The sequence below is a fragment of the Telmatherina bonti genome (genome assembly GCF_933228915.1).
Source record: "Telmatherina bonti genome assembly, chromosome: 1".
Lineage (NCBI taxonomy): Eukaryota > Metazoa > Chordata > Actinopteri > Atheriniformes > Telmatherinidae > Telmatherina > Telmatherina bonti.
In genome coordinates, this window is record NC_136619.1 from 23690489 (window position 1) to 23706817 (window position 16329).

At 36.0% G+C, this 16329-nt stretch overlaps 1 protein-coding gene across 1 annotated transcript; it reads right to left on the bottom strand.

Annotated features, from left to right (window-relative positions):
* Positions 1–402: 402 nt before the first annotated feature.
* On the bottom strand, positions 403–15206 carry LOC306762893 (calretinin-like; the record flags this gene model as incomplete). The annotated part of the gene is made up of 11 exons (XM_079249535.1): positions 15098–15206; positions 8551–8627; positions 5988–6077; positions 5695–5775; positions 4529–4585; positions 3591–3668; positions 2890–2945; positions 2738–2777; positions 1323–1376; positions 661–732; positions 403–519 (listed from the first exon to the last, which is right to left on the bottom strand). Exons 1-11 carry the CDS (start codon positions 15189–15191, stop codon positions 403–405), a joined length of 816 nt encoding a protein of 271 aa, XP_079105661.1. The 5' UTR covers positions 15192–15206.
* Between the last annotated feature and the right edge of the window lie 1123 nt (positions 15207–16329).

Genomic DNA, 16329 nt, shown 5'->3' on the forward strand with positions numbered 1-16329 from the left:
CAAATAAAACAAGTTCATGATAAATTAAACTGCAATGAAAAAAATGAAGAGATACATAGCAGGAGAATCAAACTTAAACACAGTAGGAGAGGAATATTTAAAAATACAAATGTATAGCAAGTCAAATAAACAAACAAACAAATAAATAAATAAATACACAATATATTCCTGATGGCATTAAAAGAGTAGTATAACAACATGACTGCATGTTAAAAAAAAAAAAAGGGGAGGGGGGGACTCATAAGGGTAAAGTTTCATAACAGCAGTTGACTATTGTTTCAGGAGCTCATTTGTCGTTAATCTAAGTGTAGCTAGGTTAAGGGTCACACATGCACCAGGCTATATCAGGAGGTAGGAAGGAGGAAACAATGCAGGAGGTTGGCAGGATTCCAAGCAGGAAGGTCACAGTGTTGAATCCCGGCAGAGAACGATCTCCATCTCAGTGCGGTACAGTTTCCCTCCATCAGACAGAGCCATGATGCTCTTCTTGTAACCCCCCAGTCCGGTTGAGTCCACATCCTGCCAGAAATGACACGGACACACAGTCACTGCATGGGCACACTGAAAAAGCTTTTAAAACAGCAACTCCATCAAACTACTATATTTGGAAAAAACAGAAGTAATCCAAACTGATCAATCAATAGGCAAACTATTCATTACCATTTTGTTCTTGTCACAGAGGTCCTTCAGCAAAGCATCCAGCTCCTGCTCATCAATGTAGCCATTACCATCCTAATGACAGAGACGTCACGAGGTTGGAGTTATATAAAAATACTAACGACAGGATATAAATATGCTTTCATTTTTAGCATCATTAGCATTAGCATTCAGATCCATTCTTAGCAGGTATAGAATGTAAACTTTATACCCATTAGTCCATTGGACAGATTACTTTAACCTAGTAATGACAAAAGTCTGATTATTATATTATTAAATGAACGTGGTTGTACGTCATCCTACACACTTTAATTTACTTCTATTAAAACAACAAATTCAACAAACTAGAAAAGCACTCGGAAATCGCAAACCTTCCTTTTCACATTTCCAACAACTCCTGAAAATTTAATGAAACCTGTCCATAACTTTGAGTTATCTTGAACACAAACAAACAGACAAACTAATAAATGCAGGTAAAAAACATAATGTCCTTGGGGGAGGTAATCAATAATACAGGCTATATTGAGGGTCTTCTTTAAGAATGTTAACACCATAAAAACTGTAGCATGGCTGCATACTATTGTCTTGGTACCTCCCACTATACATAAGATATTTTACAGACACATAATATGAGAGCAAAAACAGATAAACACAAGTTTTTTCACCTGATCATAGAACGTGAAGAGGGAATCAAATTCTTTAACGGTGAGTCTAATACCCTGAGTGGAGGAGAGAGAACAAGAGAGAGAGAGAGAGAGATAGAGAGATAGCAGTAGAAATTATTAGAAACTAGCAGATATTTCTAGAAAGTGATAAAAGCCCCAGATTCACAACTGATATTAATCCATGCAGATTATAATAACTGGGACTAGAGTTGAGTTAATCCACATCAGACTAATCCTCTGTCCAGAGGAATTGTTGATCTGATCTCACAAGCCAGCCATGTCCAAATGAAAGCATACATGTCCATGTATGTCAGTTTCAACATACATGTGTAGTTAAATAAAATAACTATGCTGTTCACTGTGCTTAAGATGTTAATCCATTAAAAAAATGAAAAGTTAAAATACAACTGACATACAAGATGTGTCTTCCTTTGCAAATGACTTCTTGTGTTTTCTCTTTATTTTTTGTCCAATTCTCAGATATTAAATTTTATATTGATAATAAATTATTTTTACTGATTTTATTGCTTTATTGCCTTGTAATATTGATTCATGCAATACTGATGTAAACAATAATCCATATTAGCTAGAAGCGTTTGTATGTAGGCAACCAAACAACCTACAGTAATAAAATATTAAAATTAAATGGGCATTTCAATGTAAAGTCATTGGAAAAAGAAAAACATGATGACTGAATTCTTTCATTTTAAATCCATCCATCCACTTTCTATATCGCTTAGCTTAGTTAGGCTCGTGGGGAAGTTGGGGCCTATCCAAATAATTAGCAGGCGAGAGAGAGTTCATTCTGGACAGGTCACCAGTCCATTACAGCTTATTGTAAACAACTGCAAGATATTATATGTGGCTCAGTAAACAGTTTTGTTGTCATTGTTTGGTTGGAAAGGGCTTTCAATAGATTTAATCCGATTTGAATTCCTTTTAAATGAAAAGTACTTTATTTATCCTCAGAGAGACATAGTAGTAGTGTAGTAGTAGTATGTGATCTAACTTCTTTCTACTACTACCACTACTACTCCTCCTACATGTAATTACTGTATATGGATAATAAGATGAAGAAGAAGAACTATAAACTATTATTTTGTTTGCTTTTTAAAATCAATAATAAATAAATAAATAGATAAATCACCACATAGTTCATATAGCTGTCTTGACTATAATTTATCTGTGAAATTGACAGACTAATCACCATGGCTTTGTTGATAAATTACATGTAGAGGTATACTGAAGCCCCCTTTATCATGGTATTAGGGCTGTGTTGTGAGAGTGCTAACATAAGGCTTATCTAGAAGCACAAGAACTTAAGGGATGTTGCTACTTTGGCACAGACTTGACATGGAAGTAGAAGATTTAATACAGAAGCTAATCAGATTATTTAGATGATAGAATAATCTTACCTGAAATTTTAGCAGGAAATTCTCCTGAACTGGCAAAAGCCTGGAACAAAATACAGAAGCACGTCAGTTTGTATGTCAGTAGCATCTTTTAATAAAAGTCTAACAATAGAGCTTCTCAACAGATTTATTTAAAAATGAAGATTTTTTTTCACCTTGCCATCTCAGAGAGGCCCAGTTTACCGTCACCATTAAGGTCAAACATATTTAGCTGCACAGACAATAAAATTAAAAAGGAATTTATCAGAAAAGTTCAGGAGAAATGCTGCAATGATCTGTTCATACACATGCATCACATGTTAAATGGATCCATTCATGTGAGATTAAATGACATGAGTCAAGAAAGTACAGATGGTCCACTCAACCTGGTGGAAAGAAAAGTAAAGACTCAGCACGACCGGTGAAGTGGAAGTTATTAATATTCAAATCTTCAGATATTGTGAAATTGTGCAGTCTGCAGCAGTTAAGTGATTTATTTTCATCGCAGCACCATAGAAGCATTTTTGTTGGGGAGATTTGAATGTTCAAATCTTTAAGTCATGTAAAAAATAAATGTGCTTGAATTTAATTAATTCAGCTAAGGCTAAAGTTAAAGTTTCAACCAAAGTATTGAAGATGTTTTATGACTCCGGGTTTGAAATCTTCTGTCAATCTGCCCTTCATCATAGAGCAACCACAGCTCTATGACGATGGCCAATAATGTTGGAAATCTGAATGTCATAACATTAATTTGATCTCTCAATGGGGGAATTTACATGCCACAGCAGCAAGAATGGAGGATAGTCCCAGAAAAAAATGAGGATATGACACACACACAAAAAAGGGGGAGATCAGAAGAGCAGCAACAAACACTCACAATTGTCTGTGTGTACTCATTGAGCTTCTTGTCATCATAGTTTCTTTTAGCCTTCTTCAGCAGGTCTGACAGGAAGCCCTGAAGAGAAAAAAAAGACTGTCCCAGTCAGCAATTAGACAATTTCATGCATTTGTGTTGCATGTTAGGGTTAGGGAGGTGGGACATTGGAGTTGATGTTTTAAAAAAGGTACTGTGCATTTTGCTTGAGGACAAGAAAGGAGTTTGAAAGTACATTTTTTGAATGGTTGAATTAATAGAAATATTAAAAGCAATTACAACAAAAGCTTTCAATCTCAATTAGATTTTTTATAACCACTTCACCATTTTGTTTTCAAATTAATTTAGTGCTTTTACAAATGTTTATATTTGTGTTGAGCTCTATGTACAGCATAAACAAATTATCATTAATTACATTAGGTTGCCCTTGAAAATGAGACCTTGTGTCTCAGTGAGATTTACCTGCATAAATAAAGGTGAAATAAAATAGTAAATAGAAGAGAAAAGAATATGACTGCTTTTGGTCTTGATGTCACAATGCATCAACAAATTTCACAACTCAACTCAACTTTATTTTTAAAGCCCTTTAAAACAACCAGAGTTGAAACAAAGTGTTGTACACAACTGGCCAAAATAAAAGTAGAATAAAACAGTTCAAATGCAAATAAATAACACAATAAAACAAGAGGTCATACAAGGAATATGGAATTAAAACAAAAAACCAAACTAAATAAATAATAAGTAAAAACCAATAATAAAAATAAACTCAAGCACACTGACCAGAAACTGTCTTACGTTGGGTTAAAGGCCAAGGAATAAAAATGGGTTTTAAGATGAGTTTTAAAAATGGACAGGGAGGAGGCTTGTCTAATGTGAAGGGGAAGCTCCCAAAACCTTGCAGCCTCACAAAGTGATTATATAATAAGAGTTTGGTGTCCTACCTTAAGCTCATTCGACTCAATGTAACCACTGCGGTCAGTGTCATACCTCCGCCAGGCCTGCAGGAGAAGATTTATGTTGTCAACATTAAAAACAAAAGACAGACACGCACACCAACACATTTGAGAAAAGTACAAAGAAGAATGTTAATCTGACTTTGTGTAAATATAGAATTTGTCAAACCCCTTATCAAAGATGGATACCCAAACTCCTCCAGCACTTGCTGGCTTTTCCCCCCACAGAAAGCTGGGGTCTATCCATTATGTATGGCTGTCTGAGAATAGCTTTAACACACCAAAGAGCCTGAACATCACACCACAAAACCTGCCTTAAATGTAGTAAGTCAACTGTGAGCATGTGAGCGTTGCATTTTCACATAGCAGATCACGTGTTGCCTTCCTATTATCTCTCAAATTATGGCAACCTACAGTGTGTCACCAAAAAAGTTAAAAAGAACTGACTTATATATGAAGAGGTTTTATAATTAGTAACATTTTAATACTGCAGTATGTTTAGTTTATTTTAAATAATAGATTCAGTATGACATTTAAATACAACCCTGACTTAGAGTTGTTTGATATGTGTTTAGCATTAGCTTTAGTATGTTAGTCCTTTAAAATTATTACCCATCATTACTATGAGCTTTGATTTCAGGCTTTTAATATTTTCATATTAATATTGGCAATAGTATAATTTTGCCCTTAATCCCACTATCAGAAAGTTTGTGAGTGTTTAATCTCCATAGACAAGAAAAGACTTAATGAACAACTTGCATCCTTACTGGACTGTGACAGCATGAAACAGACAGACATCGCAATTTGGCAAGGAAACCAAAGAAACTGTTTGACAGCTGAACATATGTCCCACAGGACAGACTGCAAAGGCACGGAGGCTTAAGGCATTTCTGAGGAATTATCACAGCTGAGTAAGGTTATCAGTTAGATAGTGAGCAACCATCCTCAAAAAAGAAAAAAATTTAAAAAATAAAAAGGAGTCAAACACAGACATAGAAGGAACAAGGCAAATTTGTTACAGTCATTAAACTGAAGAGCTTCTGATGTGCATGAAAACTTGACTGAGCAGATGTAATGTAAAACCTTATATAAGAGCACTTGATGCATGTCAACAAATAAGACAGGGACACAGATGTGGATTTATTTAAACTTACATCCATGAATTCAGAGCTGGATCCAACAAATTCTCTAAAACAGAGCAGGAAATTTTCTTCTGTGGGCAGAATTTGGGCCAACTATATAAAAAAGAATGAAAATTCATAATTATACACAATGGTTTACAATTTAAATTAAAATAACCAGGAAAAATACTAAATCTAGGCTTTACTTTTGCAGGTAGATTTGGATAAATTTTAACTTTACTAGCTAGATTATTTGAGAAAACACAAACAAACAACAAATGAACAAACTCTGATAGATATCTTTTTTGATAAATAATTTCTTTTACCTCAGACATCTCAATTCTGCCATCAGAATTCTTGTCAAAGTTGGCCATGAATTCCTTCATCTTTTCTTTGAATGTAGCATGCGAGGGATCCTGCAAAATCAAATCACATACAGAAAAACATATTAATACTATGGCCCATATGTTTAAGATTAAGAATATAGCCTAGTTTTAATTTGCAGGAACAACCCAGCTTTCAAATCCTCATTTATGTTTCCTGTTCATGACTTCCTGTTCCTGGAAGCTGTAAATCATGAAATTTTTTTTAGTAAAAATAATAATATTTATTTTCTTTCTTTTTTAGATGTTGACAGTACATGTCTAATAATTGGTGGAAAAGGCTTATGCAATAAATAAGAAAAATATCTATAGAATTGGTCCCTTTGTTTTGCATCTGACATACCCAGCCCATCTGGTCATCTCATTAAGCCTGTCTACACCACCTCTATTATCTAAATATTACTAAACTAATTTAAACCTGGACATGAGCTAAATTTAGATTTTTGGCACTCAGTAGTGACATTCAATTTACCAAAAGGAAATAGAAAAACTGAAATTACTCACATAGTTTATACTAAACTATGAACTATTGTTATGTTTAGCACTCATGTGTTTTATTTTTGCGTCATTAGACAGTTATTCATTAAGCTAAATTATCAGTATTATACCAACAACTCCAACAGCTTATTTATATTTACCGTGCATTGCTATCTATAAACTAAGCAGACAATTTCAAGTCTTGTAAATCTAATAAGTGATCTTTTAGCTTATCATGAACAGAGGTGTATAATCCAGGTACAACAAAGTAGAAGTCCTGTCCAGCGGCTGTTCATCCACTCACTAAACCAGCTGAATTTACTTAGCTCAGCTCCACTTCAAGGTTAGTGAAAACATCTAAAAGGCACATCAGACTAAAGGCACATGCAGATCCAAAAACATTGTAGGACTTTTACTTTGTGGCACCTGGATTATACACCTCTGATCAGGAGGTATTTCACCTATCATTTCAAACTAATAACATTAGCTAAGTCTGAACATTTTATAACACCATTAAATTATTTTTTCTAATTTTTTTTACTGTTTATAATTTTATTATGAAAAACTATAGTATGTATTTCCTATAGGCCAACACTTTCCACAAATTTTTAAATTTCTATACTATTAGCTAATATCAACTTTTATCAGAAAACTATTTTAAATGTTAGCTCACAATAATAACTGTTACAATGATTAATAACAGAATAAACTTATATAATAAGCTAAATTGTGTATTATTCAATACTACAGGGGTTTTCTGTGTATGTTATTGCGGTGGTGTATGTGAAACCAGCAGAACAGCTCATTCCAGTTTGTTTGGCAAACAAGCTCAAAGTCATAATCTGAAACGGAGATGACAAAGCAGTAATTGCTTAAACAAATGAATGAAAATGATTCAAAATCCCAAATGGGATTACAAGCTGTTGTCAAGATCAGAGCATTATCCTGCAAAACAGATTGCCCCGTCCTGTAAAACAGTGAACTGAGTCCAGCAAGTTTTAAAGTAAAAAAAAAAAGTCTTATGAATCCATTTATTTCTAAAAAGCTCTTATCCTGTGTCATAACACCTATCTACTAAAGCTACACATAAAACATTTATATATGCATGTAATGCATGCAAATCCAGCTGATTCTTTATGCTAAAAACTATAAGGGCAATGCAGTACCTTCCACAGCCAACTTAGTCTGGAGCTGAAACTGATAACACTGGACCAAATGGCATATATCAATCATCAAAAAGCTTCTGCAGCATCACAAGATTTATTTCCATGTAGCATTGTTTTTTTTCATCAAGAACTTGTACTGATGATGGGAAGACTCTGACCACTGTGAAAAGCCTTCTCCTGCACAACCCAAACATTTTCAATGACGTTCAGGTCTGGACTCTGTGCTGGCTAACCCATGTGTGAAAATGATGCTGCATGCTCCCTGAACCCTGAATAATTTAAGCCTGATGAATCCTGGCATTTTCATCTTGGAATATGCCTGTGCCATCAGGGAAGATAAACTCCATTAATGGAATAACCTGGTCATTCAGTATATTCGGGTGTTCAGCTGACCTAATTTTTTGGACACATATTGTTGCTGAACCTGTGCGAGAATACAAGGACACAAATGCAGGACATGAAGGTAGAAGGCAGATGGGTGCAGGTAAAAAATGATGAAATGATCGAAGCAAAGTACTTAAAAGACAAAACTAAGGAAACACAGTGATGGTCTGGCAGAAGATTAATGAAACCATAGAGTATCCATGCATCCATTTTGGGAATTGTAATGTTTCTGTTCTGCAAATAGCATTGTTTCTGCACACAGACAACATACTGTTGGAAGCCACTTTCTTTTTACTTCTCAAGCCCTGTCTCACTTACGCATCATGCGTACATTATCTGCTGCCGTCTGCAGCTCGATTATTTGACTTTTTTCTTTCTTATAAAACGATTGACTAAAGGTGGTAAATTGAACAAATGGTGGATCCTACAGCAGAAAAGTATATGGCATCTCGTACTGTGGGATATGAACACAAACTCACCACTCCTGCTCCTCGTCTTGCAGTTTCCAGCTCTGTGAAAAAATTCTCCAGCTCCTTCCCTTCAATGTAACCATTTCCTGTGGTGCAGCAGAGGGGCAAAATTAGTTTGGCACAAATTATCTAGTGGAGCTTTTAAGTGGCTTCCAGCTTTGTTGACTACTTAAAAGTTTGATTAAATGCTAAGATGTGGAAGAAAGATTATTTGGTCACTGAGGCCAAACCTTGATCAAGTAGTCCAGCCTCATGCCTTCTGTGATTAAACCCAAATAATCAGTTTATAATGTAGGCTATATATGTAATTAAAACTGTGCTTAAATCAGTTTAACCGTTTTTGACATTTGGTCTGTTATGGTCTTATTCAGTGAACAAGTCTTGCCTTAAGTGAATCTTTGAGCGCTGCAACAGAGAGAGAAAACTGTCATATGTTGCATAACCCAACTCTAACATTTATTGATAGCTTGCTTCGTTTAAATAAAGATTTCGCATAGAAAAACAGTCATACTTGAAAACTACCCTTGATGAGAGATATCTATCACAGTCCAATACTAAAAAGGAGTGAATGTGTGCTGAAGCAGGGAAAAAACACACACCACAAAAGTAGTTTCACTGGAGTGTAAGCAGAATAATGAGCGTCTTCTTGCCTGCGAGAGTGAAAGTGGGCAATCAGATTGATGTTTATTGGGGCATTCTGTCCCTCCATCTGCACTTACAATACTCATGTGACTGGGCATGATTTAATAAAATAATTTAGTTCACTGCTTTTCTGTGTAAGTTGCAGAGTATAAAAGACATTAAGTCTTCTCTTGAATATGACAAGACTGAGTCCCAACTATCATTGGTCCAAACAAAGACTAAGAAGTGGTATAATGAATAAAATAAAATGCTCATATTCATCTCACTGCCTTCATCTCCTAATTGCTTTACCTGTCATCTCTTTCACCTATTTTTAACTTTAAGTTTTTTCCCCATCTTCCTACCCAGCTTCATTTGCACACTGTATTTGATTGGTGCACACATCTGTATTTAAGATGTTGTTTCAGGCATAAACAAATCAGTGTAGGAACAGAGAGGTCGCAGTGCACAAACAAGGCAAACAGAGGCGACATGCTAAAGGCGGCACAACTTTAATAGAGCCTGAAATTCAACTTCACTTAGCTTCACTTTGTTTTCATTATTCATATCTTCCAATCACCAGAGGGCTTGAAGATTGAAAAATAGTCAAAGTACTATGCAGCAACAAAGTAATTTGTACCATTTTGCATTAGTAATGATATTAAAAAGACAGTTTTTGAATCAGCCATAATTTATTTAAAACAAGAAAAAATAAGGAAAAACAAAAAATATGTACATGGCATATTTAACTCACAAATCAAAATCTGGCTGTCATGAGTTGATATATAAATTAAACTTAAAGCAAAATCTTTATTGTTGCTAATTAATGTTTTGTCTATTTGTTTTCAGAATGTAGCTAAAGCCTGCTACATTGATCCTTCCGCTTATTTGAATTCAGGTGATAGACTAGCCTAGTATTTAGCAGGCATAAAAGCACGCAGTGCGGGTCGGATGTCCATCACACAGAGAAACAAGTAACCATCCATGCTCACATTCATTCCTAGAGACAATTAAAAGTGATCAGTTAACACAGTGTTTTTCATTTCTAGTCCTCAGCCCCCCCTGCCTTGCATGTTTTAGACACGACCCTGCTCCAAAGCACCTGAGTCAGATTATTAAACTTCCTCAACAAGTTCTTTGCAGCCTGTTACCAAGCCCTTTACTTTATTCAGCTGTGTTAAAGTAGGGTTACCTATAAAACAGGCAGGGCAGGGCACCTGAAGACTGGAATTGAGAAACACTGAGTTAACCTAACATGCATGTCTTTGGAAGGTGAGAAGAAGATGGAGTACCCAGAGAGAAGCCCCGCCTATATGGGCAAAACATGTAAACTTCAGAAAGGCCACTGGTCGAACCTCCTAAAGCCTGCTACAAAGGGGGTAAAATTGGTTATCAGCGTAATGCGTTCTCTCCCTTGTGTAAGCATCCTACATCTATCTGCTTCTGGCCTGCTCTGTCTTGACCACATTTACTACAACCCCAGATGCCCAAAGTGCTGAACAATAAAAACAACTATACAATAAAGCAATAAAATCAGTAAAAACAATTACTGTATATTTTCTCATCCCTATATGAGTTTGTATGTGTGTTTGTGTGTATATGATAGGGTGGAAAGGTGGGGTATGAAGAAAGATTTGAACTCTTTTCAATTGAATAAGAGCCCAGCATGGCATATATGCAGTTTCTGAGGTATTTTGGATGACTCATAGTGAAAACTTTGCTAAAAATCTGTGAAACAAAACAAGTCTCCTACCTCCTAATGGACACCAGAAAGCAGAAGACAACACTAGTAATTTTGACATATCATATGGTAATAATGGCAAATATTCCTAAAAATGTTCATTTTTAAAACCATATTTAGTTAAAACACAAATAAAGAATTTTACTTTTCTTACATTTTTATGGGGTGAGTCTTTAGTGGTTAGAAAAGAAAATTCATTAGTTCATTTATACAATGTATAAATGTACTAAGCTAAATTTTAGCTTAGCATTTAACTACATTTTATTTTACTTTATTTACTTATCTTAATTTACTTCATTTATTAATTTATTTATTTATTTATTTTTAAATTGTTTTATTAGATTTCTTGTTTTTAATACATTATTGTGAAGTCCTTCTATGTATATATGTATATTTTCTTTTATTGTTGCTCTTATTTCTTACTGCTTCTTAAGGTTATTCATCTTCTGGTTTTAACTCCAGTGTTTTCCTTATGGGGATCCAGCACGCTGGGGGCCCTGCCTGTTTGGTCTGGGGGCTGTTGTCATGATGACCGCTGCTGTTTGGGTGGTGCGGGGTCCAGCACTGCAGCTTCACGGCTGCGGGGTGGCCCCTTTGCTGCCTGGGAGTTGTGCGGTTGCTGTGGCAGCGGCCCCTATGAGCATGCGGGGGACTGGCTCCTGGTGTGGATGGATCCCTAGGTATTGTTTCCTCACATCAGCACCAAGTCAGAATTTTTATCACTTACTTAATGTTTTTAGTTGTTTTATTAACCAGAATTCAGTTAAAGAGACAGTATTCAGGGAATGATGTTTTTGGGGAATGTGGGTGGGTTCTTTGCTCTATGTCCTTGTGTGTGTGTGTGTGAGTGTGTGGAAAGAGCTTGTGTCTATTATTTTTAAATGCCTTTTTATCCACTGTGTGTTTTAATCCTTATGACTTGATTTTATACTGTAAAGCACTTTGTGTTGCCTGAGGCATGAAAAGTGCTCAAGAAATAAAGTTTGATTTTGATAATATAAATGTACCCCCCATCTGGCTCATATTTCTCTGTTAAATTAAAGCTTTTTGAATTGAACTCCTACATTGTCTAGTTCGCTCCTGAGTCCATAACGGTCTCTTGGCCTTTTGGCCCTTGACAAATATGGCATGTCTTTATCACTACAGCAAAGAGAAAGTACACTCTGGTCTGTCACTGCTGAATTACATCAATAAAGTTTTTCTTGCTTTAAAAAAAATGTAATCTGAGTCTCCACAACAGACTCCAGAAGTGTACTGGATATATTCCGATAAGTTACACTGGATTTATTCTCAAGTGGGTCTATGTGAGATCTATTAAGGCATCACCGTCCTACGCTCCTAGAAAGCCCGACGTGCACCTCTTCAAGACTTGATGTGCATGCCTGCTTGTTATATGGAAGTGCTCTGTGTTTCCAGATTTCTGGAGCTCCTTGCAGAGTTTGTGCAGTAAACACAGAGAGAGAAACTGCAACACAACACTGTAACCCTACTATAGAGAGCAAGAGCACATTTCACAGGTGTTACCGTACATAGACGCTGCGCAGACTCAACTTTATGCTTTACATAGATCTGTAAAGGCTTGACAACTCTTCCAGACCCAAAGTGCATCCCTGCTTGCAACACAGTCATGTAGGAGGTCCTGTTTTAGGATTTCTGAAGCTTCTTGCTGAATTTGTGCAGTAACTGCAGAAGAGAAACTACAAGGGAGTCAACTCAAGCTGCTTCACACAAGACTTGCTTCACACTCCATATAGCATTTATCAAATGCAGTCTGTGCGATATAATTACGCTACAGAACTTCAGTCTTCCCCTGTCCTGCTCCTCCATGCTCCAGCATAGTATTGGACAGCCAAGCCAATCATTATCCGAGTGTTTTACCAGATTATTCAAGTGATGATGTAGACAACATCATCTGCCATGATTTGTCAGGCAATGACAGTTATCTTTTTCTGAGAAATCAGATCAAACACCTCTTTCCCCAGTACTCCCATGTCTTTGTACATGTAGACCTGTATCTGATTTATTTAGGATTTTTTAGTCTGTGCATATGCAAAGAAAACTGTCTCTTCCATTAAGAAGACTGATGTGATGCAGTCACAGAAACAGGACAAAGAAGAATAACATGACAGTGTCTCAGTGTGAAGTTTAGATTGTAAACAAAGACATTCATTTGAAATCCATTTTGCAGTCTTATTAGCAGCCACATTAGCACCGTTAATACTGCTATCAGACTGTATTACTTAATGATTGGAACAAAAGGCAGTTGAGTTTATTGGCGGAGGTTTAAAAGGGGTTTAACAAAATGGGTCAGGGTTTACTATGAATGGAACCAGAAAATAATCCTTACTGAAGTTGCAACATGAACAAAGCTGGAGTGGATCATGTTAAGAGTAATGATTACACCATTCTGCAGTTTGGCTGCTGAAGTCAGTGAGCAAATGATTCTACAAACAGTGACTGAACATGATGTTCAAGTTGTGGTAGACAACCAAAGTGTAGATTTAAACTCAGAAGGATTGATAAAGAACAAAAATAAATATTTGTTGAACTCACACAATAAAACCAAATATGCACTTGTAGCAGAGAAATCCAAAACCATGGAGCAAATTAACAGCAGAACTGGACTAACAAGGAGTAAATAACAACAACAACCTGAAAATGACAAAAACAAACTAGATAGTGTTTATGTTAAGGAAGATACTGACTGTTGCAGAGCGGATAGGTGGTTATCAGTAACTGAACCATCAAATATTAAATAAAAGCTAAACTAAACAACACAAGAGATAAAGCTTTTTTGAAAAAAAAAAACAAAAAAACACATAACATGAAGCAAATACTAAAACAATAGCTTTAAATTAAAATGAGGAAATCCAACAAAACCAGGAGAAAGTGAGAAAATCTGTCATCAGAAACTGTAGACTGTTGCAGGAAAATCACTTAGTACATTTACCCAGCAGCTTAAGTTAGAAATAGCTTTGAGCTATTTTACTTCCCATTAGAATTTATCTTTTAATGTTATAGTCCTCGTATTCCTGGGATTTCTGATGAAAATTCTGAATCCACTCTACTGATTTGACAGCAAGGTTACCATAAGGATTTAAAATTACTTATTGATATGACAGCTGAAATGATTATCTTTAATAAGCTTATGTTTATTTTTCTTTTTGAGTGAACTACATCTATTGCTTGTTTGCTTAACCAGCACATCAAAAGTTACAGATATTCAGTTACAGATGACCAAGAAAGCTAATATATGTGAGAAAAGAATGATAATTATTCTTTTACTTCTTAATCTTATGATCTGGCAGATATTCAGCTACATGAAATACTGGTAAAATTTATCCTTTCAAACATCCAATGTCTGCTTTTATATGCTAAATGTATCGATTATTCATTTTTACAATACATTTCTTACCTGCACAAAAGATACTTGTAGCTTTCTACTAAAAAATAATTTATATTAAATTGTGAAAAACATTAAATCTGATTTTTTTTTTTGTTTGTTTTTTTTTTTTGTTCTTTTTATGATTGAGAGATGTTTTTTTTCACCAGTATAGTGTTCCAATATGCACAGACTGGCGCGTGCACACGTACACATCCACCATGCCCACTCCAGTTTATTCCCAGTAAGCTCTCAGATTCAAAAGCTCTAACCAATAAACATCCAGGAGAAACATTCACCTTTCCCCCTCCTCTCAATCCCAGCCTATCTTTCTCCCATCCTCCCCCTCTTCATCCTCATCTCTCCCTCCCCCATCTTTTCATCCAGTCCCTTCTCCCTTTTCCTCATCTTTTTCCAGTCTGTCGTCTACATTTTCTGCAGCCAATTTTTTTCCATTTAACATGCATGGAGTCTTGTAAAAGATTCAACTTATAGACATTTTGTTCAAATTAAAATAAAAATATAAACAGCGATGTGATTTTTTTCCTCCGTCTTAATATCTTAGTGCAGTATTCCTTTTTATTATTTCATTATAGTAGTTAGTGATAGGCTATTACTTTTCTCTTGTTGCAGTTTTCACCATACTATTCAGTGAACAAGATAATAAATAACCATCACATATATATATATATATATATATATATATATATATATATATATATATATATATATATATATATATATATATATATATATACATTATAAATTAAAACGCTAATTTATCCAAATGACATGATCATGAGCGCACTGACCGTCTTGATCAAAATGCTTCCAGATGTCGATGAACTGCGCTGCGGTGAGTTCTGCCAGGTGCAGATGGGGTAGCTGCTCGGTCTGAGTTGCCATTGTTGCTGCTTCTCTTTCCTTCAACTCGTCTGTGATAGTTTGGCGTAAACTTTTCCCGGTGCAGAGCTCCTCAGTTGTGCGCAGTGTCTCCTCGACCGGAGCTTTTAAACCACCCGCGGCGTCCGCACTTCTGCCACCCGCCACACGGCGGCGCCTTCACTGTGAGGAAGAGCCTCCAGGCAGCTGCAGCTGGAGACGAAGTACAGGAGGAGGAGGAGGAGGAGGAGGAGGACACACTCTCCTGAGGTTTACTATACACTGCTGTTTAGGATCGCTGGTTTGATAGCATGGTTTTTATTTATCATCCAATCATCGTGCTCTCTTGAGAAGAAAACAAAACAGTTTTTTCTATGCCCTGCTGACCATATCTTCAAGGAACTATATCAACCCTGTTTTTCCAAGACTACATCTACCTCCACTGTGAATAGTTATATGACTCTTAAACAAATGGCATATTCCTGATTCATGGATTCACAATACGAGAGTAGTTAGTCTGAACAAGAAAGGAGGTGGTGATGTGAATTTCATGTGTCAGTAAAAGCTGGAATTCCTGCTAAAGCAGCACTCTTCTGAGTTTTGAGTTCCTATCAGATAAAACCATGCTACTTCCATTCTTCCTTTCTATTTGTCTTATCTCTCAATCATCCTTTCACTCTTCCCATCCCGGCTCATTCAAATCAGAGGAGTACACAGTCTCCTTGGTCAATCAAAACCCAGCTGATTGGCACAAACTCAAGTAGAAGTTGTTGTATGACCACAAAATCATCACAACCCCTTTGGTCATTTAGACGGACTCACTTCTCTGTTCTCTCATTTTACCTGTCTTGTTTATACCCCACGAATGTAGTGTAATAGATGGTTGCTGTGATGGAAGGAGTGGGTTCTGATGCATAGGATGTGGAAGATGAAGAGGACTGTTTATCTCTTCCCTGCAGAGTTGCATGTTCTCTGTTCTGGAAGAAATAGAAGGCTTGAAAAGACAAACTGAACAGTGTAGATAAAACCTGGGTGTGAGAGTTTCCCATGGCACATATGAGAAATACAGAAAACAAAGGAGGAATAAGAGGAATATTTAAAGCCCCTCAACTACCCCATAAATGAGAGCTGTATGAGTGATTGTAAGACAGCTTTGTTTACA